The following is a 15,838-nucleotide window of genomic DNA, read 5'->3' as shown; positions in this document are numbered from 1 at the left end:
GGCGTGTCAGCGAAGCGACAATGCATTTCCGTCACAGTCGTCACCCAAGAAAGCAAACGGGACGTTCAAGCAAGAATACAATAGCGGTAGACAACTACCCATGCATGTAGTGTACGTAGCCGTCCAGCTGAGTGGTAGGCCGGATCTGGTAGGAAGCCCTCACTCTGAGTATTACCTCTTTTAGGTATATGGAAAATACGTATGGAAATGCACCCTTCATATCTGAAGGTTATCAGCAGTAAAGTAGCGCTTATAAAAAACCCACGTCAAATAAGCGCATAGAAATCAACCACGTAAGGTAAACATGGGGAACAGTGCATAAAGATGGGTCCGATTCCTAGCTCTACTCGAGGTCATCTTGGTCCTCCAGCCCATAACGAGCCGAGCTTTCGTGTGCTTTATGCCTGTCACCCGCTTCAACTTCGCGTGCCAAGAAATAAAAAGACATCAACATTTGTTGTAAAGCTAGAGAAATAAAACGATTTAGTGGCTAAATTAAACAATTTGACACACAAAATGATAAATCCACGTCTCCTCACTTGACCAAACAAAGCTTCCACATGATAAAGAAATGAACTTTTTTTAAATTTTGAACAGACTATATTTTACATGATGTTTGTTGTAAGATTTACATGGGAATCATATCCAGGGCGCACGGAATTTGTTGGCTCCCCCCACCTCTAGGATATATAGTTGTTCTGAATAAGAGGCGGAGTTTACAGCGCCCACTGCCTGTAGCTGGGCACATGCGGGATAACTTGGAAACCAGTCTGGCAAGAAAAACACTTTCGTGGTTGGGAACTTTAATTATCAGAGATGGTCTCAATGCAAACATTTGCTGTGTCTGACGGAGCTCGTGTTGTACCTCCCAGCCTCCACCCGCCACCCCAAATACCAAACAATGTCAGATCTAGTCATGTCTAATTGCCGTTCCTAGAAGCTAAGCCCATCTTTCCTGAATTTTCATTTGTCTCGACGGCTGTGCACCACATTTCTTTCGGTTTCCCCGCCCTATTCACTGCTTCCTGCTTTCCCTAACTTACACATCGTTTTATCTTCCCAGCGGTGTCTCGGATAGGATTTCTTAATCATAACCCCCACCGCCCAAATTCTCTGCCTCTGATACACTCTATCTATCTATTGCCCTCACTCTATCTACCTATTGCCCTCACTCTCTCTATCTATCGCCCTCTATCTAGCTATCTATCTATATCTAGCTATCTATCTATCTAGCTAACTATCTCTCTATCGCCCTCACTATATCTATCGCCCTCTATCTATCTCTCTATCTATCTATCGCCCTCTATCTATCTATCGCCCTCTATCTATCAATCTATCTATCGCCCTCACTCTATCTATCTGTCTATCTATCGCCCGCCCGCTATCTATCGCCCTCCCTCTATCTATCTATCACCCTCACTCTATCTATCTATCGCACCACCACAGCATCCCTCAGGGGCACCACAGCATCACTATGCGCTACCAGAGCTTCACTGAACGACACAGCATCACTCGTTGCCATCTCTAATATCACTAAGCGCCACCACAGCATCAATCTGTGCAACCATTCAACTGGTTCAAATATGTTCTCTCAATGTTTCAAACTTCATTACAAATGTCACAAAAAGATGTTAATATTACACTTCTGTTCTTAGATTTTCCTCACAGTAAAATACACTGAACATAATCTTCACAAAAGTTAATTACAAAAGCTTAAGCTATTGCCATTATACATTACAATAACTTTTATTTAGGTATTTTATTTTTTTAAAAACTAAAAACCATTGTTATTTGTAATATCAATACATCTAAGTCACGTAAATACAAAATATGTTGCATTACAAATGCTATAGCTGTCACATTTTCAAAATTTAAACGTATTGGCATTGTAAATGACAAAGCTATTAATTTCGCTATTTTCAAAACCAACACATAAATAAAAAATTTGTCATTTACAAGACCAATAGCTCAAACTTTCCTAATGCGAGACCTATTGCATTGCAAATGCTTGTTGAACAGTGCAGTAGATGTGGTAAGTCTGGTTTCTGGGGGTAGTGCGTTCCAAATTCTAGGAGCCATCCCTAAGCCCAAAAGTTCCACAGTAGTCCTAGACTCCACCCAATATTAATTTAATTTTGGATTTTCTCTAAAATTATCTTTCCTTTAAAATGCAAAATATTTCCTTTAATTTTGGATTGTTTTGGATTTCCTTTAAATTGTCTTTCCTTAAAATTGGCCATGATTTGGTTTCATCCCTTGTGGTTTCTGTTTTCGTTTTTTCTAAAAAGTCAACTACTATTGTGTTAAGTAATTGACACGACTTGAGAGAAATCAGTCAATAATTTTTTTAAATAGTGTGTTTTCTAATCTTAATTTAGGCACCAAAATAAAACGGAATATCATACATGTAACTGGAGTTCTAGATTTTTGAGGCAATATTAAATCAGTGCAGAAAAATGCATAAACAATATAACATTACGGTCAATGGGAAAAACAACTAGAGACAATCAGTCTGTTGCAGGTCGAGTTATGTGGAACCTTTACAGGGTTGCAGTAAACAGAATGCAAATAGACGTCCGATACACAGCTGCTAAAGTTGAATGATGGTTGCACTGTGTTTCCTATAGATGCAGCATTGAGTGTTGAGGTCGGTTACTGGATTGGTGACCAACAAGCCTTGGCAGCGGTAATCACAGTGAAAATGTATTGGGACTTCACTGGGTCCGGGGGATTGACGTAGCGGCCTGAAACTTGAGACAGGCGAGACTACAGCTCCGACAATACACTGGGCTAACTGGTTGTGGGGAATCCCATGGAGCGCCGGATGGCCAGCCATTCTTTGGATCCTGCGAGTGTTTTTACCTGCAATCTGCAGGGGACTAGTGCCACTAGTCCACAGGAGTCTGAGGGTGTTTTTGGCTTCCATTTGGGTCTCTCTCATTGAGAGTGCCACGTTTTAGCCAAGTTTGAGGGTTGGCCACTTAGTTCCAAGTATTTTGTCAAAGGCACAAAGTATCCCACTTGTGCTTGGCAAAGTCCTGTTGTCGATTACACAGGTCTTCTCTTTGTCCATCTCTAAGGTCGCCACCTATGTTCATTACTGTGTTACCCAGGGCATGAGATTTGTGTCAGGGGTGAGAATGCATGTTGTTTGGTACTAAACATGGCATATTTTAGTGTTACCTTAATGGAGCTCAAGAGTACCTGGGTGACTGCCCATGTTATCTTAAGGACTGCTAACACTTATAGTAGTTTTCGATGGGGAACACCACTATAGGGACATACAAGCATACACCTCTAAGTCCTCACCTTCAATATACTGCACCCTGCCTCCTTCGCTAAGGAGGCCGACTTTAGGGGTGTCTGACATAAATTATAGAAAATATTTGTTGAGGGTACAGACAAATTTTGAGCAGTTTGCACTGCTCCTGCAGTCTACAATGGCAGACCTGCTGTCAGTAGTTTGCTTGGGTTGCTCACAACCGTGCTGCAGTCCTGGAACCCTTTTACCACCTATGCTTTGGGTACCTTGTTACCATATACTAGAGACTTAAAAGGGAGTCAGGTCTTTGCCAATTTGGGATTATCAATTCAAACATAACAATTTTGGGAGAGAGCACAGGCACTGGGTTCTGGGCAGCAGACTCCAGTGCACGATCAGAATCCTAACCATCAGCATTTGGAGCAAAAGTGGGAGAGGTGACCACACACAAACGGACACTTTCCTACACTCCCTAGTTTAGATTCATAGACTGTATGGAAGCTTTTCAAACATTTGGACAAAATATTAGTCGCTCACCTTAGTGACTTGCTCTGATGGTCCTACACTGATCCCTTCCTTCAGACCACTCCCATCCTTTGTTTATGCCTATATGTTACTTGGCCTTTAATGTAGAGCAAAGGAATAGTAGTTTTGTTGCCCTAGTGGACATGTTTGAAGGATGGTGCTTGGATGTAGGCAGGTCCATGTTTTCAAAAGTTCTCCAGTGCCCACCATTATTAAGAGTGACATGCCATGATTATGGTGGAAGATGAATAGTAGGGCTCAGATTACAAATGTCACTATGTTAAGTATCCTGTATACACATCATCTTTCACCCTAACACTGTCATCTTTAGTAGTGAAATTGATAAACTAGACTTTGTAGCACAAATATTATTCAGGTTGTGCAGTTTAATGTGTTATCACTATTTGTTTTATTATCCTGACTTAAATATTTTGTTGTTAGGTGGTTACATGCAAGCTGTCAGAGTCTTAACACAGAGGAGGAAGTTGAAAATGCAGCTGACAGTGGTTTTGACTGTACAATGTGTAGACCATATGTGACGCCAACTCACGGTAAGTGACAGTTTGAAAACCCAACAGTCTTTCTTCTTCCCCCTTTGCATAGGGATGATATTACACCTATTCTCAATGGAATTCTTTAGTAATAATAATGTGGAAAGCCAGGTAAATTTGCTCCTAATCAGACAAGCATTGTCTCCCGGACCTCCTGAAGTTTGCCCTTCAGAAGCTACTTGGCACAAGGTTGTAGGCTTTCTCTTGATCTGAGGTGCAATCAGTGAAAAAACAATGCTCAAATGAAGAAATCACCCAAAACTCCAAAATTAATTTAGTAAAATGAAACCAGTATTTTTTATAATTGAAATAAGACCAATATGACAAATCTTAAATGATGTAGCATTTTAAAGTCCATTCTGCATAGCCAGTCAGAGTTGATATGCATTTCTCGCAAGTGGCCTTTAGAGGAGCCCTCCCACTCCAGGAATACAGCACTACTCCCAGCTCTAGGCTACCTACAGCTTCAGTCAGGCCAGAATGCCTGAATGAGAGTATGTCATTTTGTGAAGGCTGGCACAGTTAACTGCTTCCAAACTTCAGAGTTTCTTTGGGTTGTGTGCCTGCCTTACCCCCCTCTTGGCAGAGAAGATTCTTTGGTGCCTCTGTTTCTGCTAGGGGCATTAGACTGGTTCCCACTTTTCCTCGTAGAGGATTTAGATATTGGGGCTGATAGGATAAATCACTTTCAAGATACCATTGATTTAGAAATTGGCTTTGTCAGTCCCTGGTTCCAACAAAAAAAATCTTTACAGGGACCAGTGCAACATTGGTCTGCTTCATACACACAGTACTTTCTCCTGCTCGTTTTGTGTCCCTGGAGGCCATCAGGCATTTGGCTCACTTGGATCATCTTTGAGAAACATGCGTCCCTGAGATATGAGTGGCTGGTGGATCCTTTTTCATTTAGAGTTCATTCAGCGGAGTCCTTTGGGCTTATATGTTCTTCTTTCAATCCTGCAGACTGTTTGGGCTTGTGAAACTCAACAGATGAAGATTCCAGTTTTTTTCTATGCTTTGACTGGGTGGTGACTAGTTTTGCAACGAGCAGATTTCACCAGAAGTTGTGTGGCTCGTCTGTCCAACACTTCTGCCCCTTGCACTTCGAGGCTGACAAATTCCACACCAAGTGAAGGTTGCAGGCTTCCTCTGAAGTGTAAACATGACCCCTTCAGGTGCAACAATCCTAGAAGAGTGGGTGGAGAAATCTGTACCCCAAAACCTTGGCCACTTTACTACAGGTTACTCACAGCTAAAATCCTGCTAAGCCATGATCAGCTTGAAGCTTTTCAAAATGTCACAACTCTTATGTGATACATTTGGAAACCTTCAGAAAGGACACTTGCATTCACTTCCTCTCTTGTTAAGGCAATACTACGCTTACCCAAACTGGTTTGACGACCTATGATTCCAGTCCCCTAGGAAAGCTATATATTTCTTATTGTGTTATCATAGATGCTGGCCTAGACTCACCTCCTTATTCATTCCTTTTTTATTTGTTTAATCAGACCATATGATCCATCAACAAAGAATAAACTTAATACAAAAAAAATCAATATATTCCATACAAGGAGATAAAGAAAAGAGTAAATGGAATCACCAATGCACATTTAAAAAATTCCCTCTGTTTCACAAAGTCGACTCCAGCAATTTAGAGACCGAAAATATAACACAAGGGCTGGTAACAATGGTACAACTCTTCAGCACATATTAAGGATCTCTCAGCCCTAGGAGTTTGCAGAGGGGCACAATTCATCTTCTAGACAAGGGGTGCAATATGCACTGCAAAAAATAACTTCTGTTCCTCGGTTTCAGAACTGGTATTACAGACTGGGCATCTAACTGATTTTGAAAGGGAATTGAACCACCTCTCATTAAAAGCAGCTACAGTTAAGATGTCCAGCCTGATTTTGATATGTATGAAGTGCTCTAATGCTAGATGGTTGTATTTGATATAAATAAAATCTCATTCTCAGTACCAGGCCTTTAATATTTTGTGCCCATTATGTGGGATTCTGGTAGGATTCTCCTAGAAATTACTTACGACTATCTTTTCTCACCATATTTTGATGAGAGATAGCTAATTCAGTGACTTATGATCTATTAATTTTACCTTTGAGAGCTATTCTGTAGGGTGCAAGCTCCTGAATGACTTAAAAACAAGTCCTGTAGAGTAGAGGTTTTAAATTTGCTGAATGGCAAATTGATTATAAAGCAAGATATACGCGGAACGGCAAATTTGGGACACTAAGGGACAATCAAGAGAGACTCAATTCATTTGTTTTTCCTCTTGAATAACAAAAAAGCCCTACAACAACTCATAGTTCAGTCCAGGCAGTGCTGTACTCACTGCTCTGGCCCTATACATCTCAATTACCGGGGCTAGTGGGTAGTTGCTTGTTTTTTTTTTCTCGCAAGCTTCAGAAAAGCTCAAGCATTGCGATTCCGAATGAGCTAACTTTTTAAAAATCGGGTCTCTAGTTATTTCAATCCAATGTAGTCAAATTTATTAAATCGCTTCAATATGAAATCATTAATTATGATGTTCTCTTTGAAAGACTTTCTGAGTTTAACTACCATAAGCTTCGATTTGTCAGTGTCAATCTCCAGCCCATAATTGTGACAAAATTGTTTACATTTTTTAACTAAAACTTGAGGCCCCTTGGCATCTTGGACAACAGTAAAGTGCTGTCCCAAACAGGATGACTAAGCAATCAGCATATCAAAGTGGGAGGCTTCAAAGGCCTCTGCCACCTTTGCTTTGCGACCCAAGGCCTCCCCAGACAATGGAAATGCCACACTCTGCCCCAGGCCCATTTGGCACCAGGACAGGTGGGAAAATGAACTAGCCAGGAAGTGTGTTTCCCTCTCAGGCTAGCACCAGCCTCAAGGTGGGTTACTTGAAGTGAACATGACTTTTAGAATTCCACCATCTTAGCTTTTGCAGAATTAGGCTCTCTGGTTTGGGGATATGCCCACTTCCCACAAGAAGTGGTCATATAGAGGAAGTAGGCACCCTATAGGTAGGTAGTCCATTGGCTACTACCTGTCACTCCCCGTAACACCCCTAAATGAAGTGTTTAGGTGGCATACCTGACACCGGAACTTGGTTTCGACGGATCTAGAAGAGAGGACAAAGAAGAGTCTCAAGAAAAGTGAGAACAGGAAAATGACTGTGGACTTTTGATGCCAAACCCTGCCTGCCTGCACAAAGTCTCGACAATCATGGCTAGTGACTCGACCTTCAGCTGACCAGCTACTAAGAACCCTATGAAACTGCCAGCCTTTTGCAAATTGCCAGCAATCTTCCTTGGAGTAGAGGAGCTACTCCCTTGCAGAACGCAGGCACCGAAAAGCTAAGTACAGTTCACCTAGTTGCCACTCACCGGCCAGCCCGACACTGCATCCTCCCAGGGAGAGGTACCTGTGCTCCTGACGGTCAGATCTGTACCACCCCACCAAATGAGGGGACACCAGGACCAATACCTAGGGGACCGGACCCCTTGCAGCAAATTAAGACTGTGAGATTCCATTCCCGACTCCAACAACACCAAGAGTGAGCAGCACTCGAGGGACGTCAGCACCGCAAGAGCCACTTCCAGAGTGGCCCAGCTGTCCTGATTATGCACCCTTAACTGGCAAGACTGACACACCGCAAGGCTCTCTGCCCCAGCCTAGGTACCAACAAACCGGCTGTGCCCACTTGCTCCCTTGACCCTTGTGACCCAAGGCCCCTGTTGGTAGCTCCCTGACTTGTCCCCCTCTGCAGTCTGTTTCTAGGTGTATCCCCTTTTTACTGGCGTAGTGCGCCTAGCTACTAACCCTACCAGCACCTCTGCACCCGGATGCCCCAAGGCAGGTAAAGAGTAATTACTTGTGGTACTTTGGACCTTGGCCTTCTATGACGCTAAGTCCCAAAGGAGACCCCCAGATGCTGATCGCAAATACCTGTATGCTAGCTATGCCTTTTCCCTCCATAGGAAAGCATTGTGTGTAAAGAAGTGACTGTTTTACTTACCTGTAAAAATCTGTATTTTAACAAGTACTTAGTTACCGAAGTTCTTGGCATTAAAATGTATTTAAAAATACAAGTTATTATTCTAAAGTGGTCTCAGTGTGTGTCTTATTTATTCCCTCTGTACAACAAATGCTTAGCGCTACCAAATGATAAGTCTCACTGCAGGCCAACACTACCACAAAAGAGAGCATTTGGTATATCATTTGTGCCTCTGTAAGCCAATTTGGCTTTGCCTGGAGTCTTTACACAATGTACCTTGTTATGGTCCACTATATAAAGAGGTAGCTTCCTACAGTTATGTTTCAGCTGTGGGCTACAAACTTCCCATTTGCTGATACCACTTGGGCAATAAGTGACTTGACAAAATGTCTCCACAATTGACATTAGTTAAAAATTATTTTTACATTTTTGTCAATTTGTTTTTCACAATTTCTAAACTTGAACTGTTAGGGCTTTGGTTAAGTCCCCCAGTCAATTTGTATTAGATTTGTGAACTATCCTAGGCAGTTAGGCCTTTCAAAAGTATAGTCTGCTAGATTTTTTCTAACTTTCTAAAAAGGTCCGAACTGATCTAGTACCGTTTATGATGCAGAGGGTAATGCCCAGGTGCTAAACTTGGCCCCTTGTAAGAAACTTTAGTTGACCCAGCTTAAGGAACTCTGCAATGCATGGAACCTTGCCATGGTGTCTACACCTAATAGGGCTCATTTACTGACCCTGCTTGCTGAGCATGATAGAGCCATGGCAATGGCAACAACCCCTGAAGATGGAGATGTCAGTAAGGATGATGAATCCTCAAATTCCCCTAAGGGCAGTACCTCAAATTAGAGTGCCTCTGGTAGTACCCCGGATGAAGTTGCGGAGGAAGAAAATGAACTTCAGAAACTAGCTAGGAGAATAGCTTTGGAGTCTAAAATCTTAGCTATAGAAAAAGAGAGTATAGATGGGCCTAGGATTCATCTCTGGTGGCAGCAACATTTTAAATAGCGAGAAACATGACACTTTGGGCCATAAGATCCCTAAAGGGATTGTCCCCAAATATGTAAAAGTTGATGACATCACCAAGTGGTTTACTGTCTTTGAGAGGGCTTGTAAAATGAGACCCAGCCAGAAGTATTGGGGCTCTTTACTCTGAGAGGTGTTTTCAGTGTAGTGCAGGGGTAGACTCCTGACATTGGAGGAGGCAGATGCAGTGTCCTATCTCCTCATGAAAGATGCCTTGAATGAGGGCTTTGAACTCGCCACTGAAGAGTACAGTATTTAGTTCAGAGGGACTCACAAAACCTCGAGTCAGACCTAGATAGAGTTTGTCGACTTTTCAATAAAGACACTAGGTGGCTGTTGGAAAGGTAAAACAGTGCAAGACTATGATCGGTTTTATAATCTTATTTTGAAGGAGAATATGTTAAGTAACTGTGTTTCCAAAAATGGCATCAGTACTTGGTGGACCTAGGTCCAGTCTCTCCCGAAGAATTGGGAAAGAAGACTCACTATTGGGTCAAGACTAGGGTATCCAAAACATCTCATGGTAGAGGTGAACAGAAGAAGGGGGTTGCTAACCCCCCCCATCTACCCACGCCCAAGGAAAAGATGGCAAACAGCCTAAAGGTAAAAACCAAGTGGCTTCTCAAGGACCCCAAAAACCTATTCAGGAGGGTAGGCTCCCTGACAATACACAGACCAAGGGTGGGTACAAGGGTAAAAACTGGGATCCCGAGAAGGCTTCGTTCTTTAATTGCAAAGGCAACGTGCACCGAACTGAAGACCCTATCTGCACCCAAAAGGCTTTCTCTAGTACTCCCACAACTAGCACTGCGGTAGTGAGTCTACAGATGGGATCCTTGGTGTGCCCTAACTTTTATGTATTGTGCATTTACTTCATGTATCCTAACATTGTTATGCACTATTTGCTGAACTGGCTCATGCCACTCTGCAGCTGCTATGTTGATTCCAGAATGCTGGTGACAGATAACGGTTTCTCCTGCCAGGGGTTGGTTGACTATAGCTTTTGCTAATTAAAGACTACGGTTACAGTCACATAAGTTGTGTGGTTGATCTCAAAACTGGCGACGAGGATGGAATGGTGTATTCCCTGTGTTGCCAACCCCCTGAGTTTTGCTTCGGAAGGGAAGTATTTGTTGCGACGCTCAGCAACGGGCAGAAGTGTTCTGGGACCATGGATACTAAAGCTGGAAGTGTGTGGCGAGGAAAGACTTGCATGTCTGACAAGGCAAGTCTACAATCTTTAATTGACCAATTTTTGCGGTCAAGTGAGTGGAACCATGTTAAGCAAATAGGGACGCGTGAACTAGTGAAGCGTGAACACCTTGCACAAGCATGTTAGAGTTGCTGTTTGACATAGTGCGTGACATGAAGTGTATGTTCAGAGACCCTTTGTTCACCACTATAGGGCGCAACGCTGCATCTGCGGTTGTGGCACTATAGGCACGCGGGCAGCACGTAGCACCGCAATCGCATTGAGGCCATTAAACTTACCTCAGCTGCGTGAGGGTAGCTGTGCTGCCTTGACGTGTGGGCTACGGCAACAACCTTTCTTATTTCAACTTTTGTTGCTTTAGTTGTTAACAATCGGTGCTCTAAGCTTGCAGAGGCGGTGGTGACAACTTTTATTGTATCAGTTTGTTAATTTTGTTTGTTTGTCTCTAGTAGTGAACTTTCAATATGGAGGCGCTGTCGATAATTCCTCCTCTTAAGTTTTTACAATGGCTGGGTCGCCATGTGATGCCTTGGGAGGATTGGAGAGAATCATTTGAGACTTATTTGGAGGCGGTCGATGGTAATGTAATCGTTTCTAAAAGGAAGCTGGCTATTTTAAAGCACAACCTTGGGGTGGAGGAAGGTGTTGAAAGCCTTACCCATATCCATCGGCATTGAAAGTAATGATGAAAGGCCTCTGGGTCAGATTAGTTGCCTGATGATGAGTATAGTGATGCCATGAGAGCTTTAGAGGAGAATTCCGAAAGAAGATGAGCTTTGCTGTGGAGAATCAAAAGAGGGGTGAGACACACTGGTTGAATCAAAAACGAAATCGTTTTCTAATGGAAATGACACTTCTTGGGTGCACACGAGGTATCCCCCTCTAACCTAACGGAGTATAGGTACACAAAGAATGAAGCACTAAATTGGAGTACTTAGTGTCCCTCTGTTGCACTCTGTATAGGTTAGAGTAACCTTTTTCAAATTAAAGTAAGTTCCACAATTCATTCATAATATTTCAGTTCTGAAGAATATCTTGTTTATTGTCCTTTGTTTGTCATCATAATGATACTTCTCATATATGACTGTACATCATTTCCACATTTTCTTAGTATCTCCACATTTTATATGAACCATCCCAATGCATTTCGGGTCGGAGACCCTTCATCAGGGGACTGTGTGTCCTGGGTGGAACTGGAACGGAGACCAGGTGGATAACATTTCCGTTTCCAAATCAAATGGTAATTCTGGAAATCTCAAGCCTTGCAACGTGATTATACAGATTTCGAAATACTGTACGCTAAATCCACCTGGTCTCCGTTCCGGTTCCACCCAGGACACACAGTTCCCTGATGAAGTGTCTCCGACCCGAAATGCATTGGGATGGTTCATATAAAATGTGGAGGAATTAATTGTGGAACTTTCTTTAATTTGAAAAAGGTTACTCTAACCTATACGGAGTGCAACAGAGGGACACTAAGTACTCTAACTTAGTGCTTCATTCATTGCTGTGGAGAGGCATACACTGGTCTCTCATGCTCAATTGCCTGGGGAAAGCATGGAACAGTATATCTCTGTATTGAGAACCTTAGTGGTGCTGTGCAAATTCAAATATTGCACAAGGAGATTATATGAGGCCAATTTATTAATAGAACGTTAAGCTAGAAAATACAAGACAAATTGGCGGAATTGAAGAATCCTTCCCCAGACATAACTGTCACTATTGCACAGCGGATGGGGAGCACAGCAAGGTATGTGAAGGAGTTAAATGAAGGTCCAGGGTAGGAAAACATTTATAAAAACAGTGCAGAAAGAAGTGTTCATGTGGTTCAGAAAACAGTAAAAGCTGCACGTTCACAAAGATATAACACAAGTGCTAAGGGGTCATCTGTGGGGCGTTTTGTTAAGCGTACATGTTTTCGTTGTGGAAGTATGAGACATTTGGTGGAGCCTGACTTTTGTCTGTCCACTAAAGCCAAAACTTTCAAGTGTAGGAAAATGTGACATATTTCCAGGATGTGCAAGTGGAAAGTGCATGATGGCAATAAGCACTTTGGGATGCAGGATGTAGCCTTTGGGTCAAATGTGAGTGTGAATTCTTTGAACAAGGGAGAAGTGGCGATATCGGTGGTGAATGACAGTAGCCAGAAGCAGTGTGTTGTTGGAATTGTTAAGGAAAGATATCGTCCTTCAAAGTGCGAGTTGAAGGTCAATGGCTAGAAAATGTGTATTTGGGCTGATACGTGTTCGCCTTACACTCTCATAGACCAAACCATGTTGAGGAGGACAACTGAATCTGAGTTATGCCCTGCAGATATTGAGCCCGAAGGTTACTGTGGCGGTAAATTACCATTGGTGGGGTATTTCATAGGCATGTTAGAGTATATGAAACATTTTACTTTGGCGAATGTGTATGTGGTTTAGAAAGGGAATACACGGTTTGGGTGGAGGGAGCAGAGGGCCCTTGGCATCATTTAAAACCCCAGATCAGTTGACTGGGTGTGAGTGCTTGCAATGTTCAACACTCCGTCCTTCATCCCCCTGGTTTTGCTTTGGTCACCCTAAGTTGGCAGGGTATGCCCAGACGTGGGTCCCTTGCTCACTTTGCCACTGGATTCAAGCTAGCCTGGCTGGTGACAGCTGATTAGCCAGAAAACGGTCCCAGGATGCTTGTTTCCGGTCCAGGGAAGACATGGCTTGGCAGTTCGGGCTGGACTATTCCCATGAGGCACAGGGTCAGACTGATTTGCATATGGCCATGTCTAAACTGGGGTAGCGGAGTGAGCTAAAGAATTATGGATTAGACCCAGATCAGTTGACTGGGGGTGAGTGCTTGCAATGTTTAACACTCCGTCCATCATCCCCTTTGGTTTTGCCAGTTACCCTGAGCAAGTACTCCTCACGGACACCAGTGATGATTGCAACAGCGAGTGGTGTTGTACGAAATATCGCAGGTTGTTTGCTAACTGTTTGGGTTGCTTGAGGAAATTTAAGCATCATATTATCTAGATGGAGGGATGTGTTCCCAAGGTACATAAGGTGAGAAATCTGCCTTTGGCTTTGAAAAGTCAATTGAGGTAAGGAGTTGCACAGGTTGAGTTCAGCAAGAGTGATTGAGTCAATAGTCATCAGAGTGGCTCAGTCTGGTTGTATTGGTGACCAAGTTCATTGGCAAGTTGAGGCTGTGTGTAGATCTTAAGGATCATAATGAGTACATCTGGGTTGATTGCCATCATTTTATCTTTAGACTTGTCTAGCGCTTTGCATCAGTTGTGTCTGCATTCGAAGTCAAAACATCTTACGTCCTTCATAACACCAGAGGGGGTGTCCACTTTGTGGGCATGTCCTTCTGGTTGGCATCCGTGTCAGCAGTGTTTCAGCAGTTGATGTAGCGTGTCCTGAAGGGTATGACCAATGTGATGTATTTCCAGGACAACATTTTGGTGTGGGGTTCTGGCTAGGTGGGGCGCGATAGTGTGTTAGACAGGGTGATGGAAAGAATGGAAAATGCAGGTTTGCAGTGAGCACGAAGTGCACATTTTCTGTACAGGAGGTGGAGTACCCGGGGCACAGATTGTCACGTGATGGTATTCGGCCAAAACATAAAATAGTCGAAACTATTAAAATTCGGCCAAAACATAAAATGGTCGAAGCTATTGAAAAGTGCCATCGCTTTCCAACAAGGAACAATTTAGTTCCTTTTTGGGTCTGGCCTAATACTATTCTAAGTTTGTGGACCATTTCTCCAATAAGGGTTTGTGTGTTGCGCCTTCGAATAAAGAAGGGTGTGAAGTATGAGTGGACCAAAGAGTGTCTGGTGGCATTCGAGGATGTCAAGGCATTGGTTTTGAAACCGTTTGACCCACAGAATAAAACCATTTTGGTAGCCGAGGCCAGTGCATATGGTCTGGATGCTGTGTTTATGCAGCAAAGGTGTGATCAGTGGAGAGTGGTTGCATTTGCATCCCGGACTTTAAAAGGTGATTAAGGAACGTACTTTACAATAGAGAAGGAGGCTTTGGTTTGCCGGTGGGGTGTGCAGCATTTTACAACCTATGTTTGGCGGAATATGTCTGAGCTGCGTACCAATCACAAGCTGTTGATAGAATTGTGTTCGAGGCATGTGGGCTGCTGAATTCACATCTTGTGCATAGATCGCCGCCTAGTATTGGGTCCGGATGATTGCACATTGTTGTCCTGGAAGAGTCTTCGAAGTATCACGAGATAGGTGGCTCCTCCCCTGGACTACAGTGCGCATGGGCATCCTCGCCATCCTCAGATTGTTTTTTTCCGCCATTGGGTTCGGGTGTACTTTTCTTAACTCCAGTTCGGAAACTTTTCTACAAGGCCAAAAGGCCTTCGGGGTCGTCGGTATTGTTCTTTCGTTCGGTGCCGAGTTCTTGTTCCAGTTTCTTTCGAAGCAGGACGTCGAAGAGAGCCGCGTGGCCTTTTCGACACCAGAGGCCCGATCGTCGATGGAACGGAGCCCGTTCAAACGATGCCCCCTTTGTAACTCAAAATATCCGCACATCGATGTACACCCGGTGTGCAACAAGTGCTTATCACCAGACCACAACGAGGACAACTGCCTAGCTTGTGCTCGGTTCCGGTCCAAGAAGACGCTTAGGCTCCGACGTGCAGCAAGACAAACGATGACGAAGCCAGCGCCCGACCCGGTGAATATCTTTGATGAAGACGACGATGACATCGTCCACACTGAGGATCCAGAACAGACGTCGGATCCAGCTTCGGAGCATGGCTCCGACTACTATGAGGACGACGAGGAGCACGTCGTCGAAGAAGAAAACGTCGAAGAGGTAAGGGACGACGTGTCCCCCATTGGAGCCGTCGATGACGACTCGAGTGATGAACCAGGCCCAACAGTGGGTACTGGGCCTAAACAAGACACTCTTAAACGTTCCAAGGCTCCGGTCGAGGCATCGCCGAAAGGTCTTAGCCAAGATCATATTAAGCATTCTATAGCCCCGCGTGTCGGCCCGGCTAAGAATATTTCACAGGAGCCATCGGTCGCCCAACTAAAAGCAAAACGGAAAGCTAACGAGGACAAAACGAAACCGAAACTGCTAAAGTCAGCCATCGGATCGAAGAGTGTAAGCACATCGGAATCGACGTCGAAAAAGTGTCGACGACCCTAAAAGGTCAACCGCAAAGGGTGTCGATCCGAAGATTGGTGCGCTACAGTCCATCGCTAAAGCCAAGTACGTCGAACCAACGAGGTCGGCATCGACGGACAGCGACACAAAC

At 43.7% G+C, this 15,838-nt stretch overlaps 1 protein-coding gene across 15 annotated transcripts in view; it reads left to right on the top strand.

Annotated features, from left to right (window-relative positions):
• Nucleotides 1-15,838, top strand: part of KMT2C (lysine methyltransferase 2C) — a 1,799,940-nt gene that overhangs the window by 855,046 nt on the left and 929,056 nt on the right. For all 15 annotated transcript variants that reach the window (XM_078663231.1, XM_078663229.1, XM_078663237.1 and 12 more), the window contains one exon: nt 4,229-4,338. In XM_078663231.1, coding sequence (XP_078519357.1) covers nt 4,229-4,338 — 110 coding nt within the window. The remainder of the gene's footprint in view (nt 1-4,228; nt 4,339-15,838) is intronic.

This window comes from Lissotriton helveticus, chromosome 10 (genome assembly GCF_964261635.1).
Source record: "Lissotriton helveticus chromosome 10, aLisHel1.1, whole genome shotgun sequence".
Taxonomy (NCBI): Eukaryota; Metazoa; Chordata; class Amphibia; order Caudata; family Salamandridae; genus Lissotriton; species Lissotriton helveticus.
This window is presented reverse-complemented; position numbering and strand designations above follow the sequence as displayed.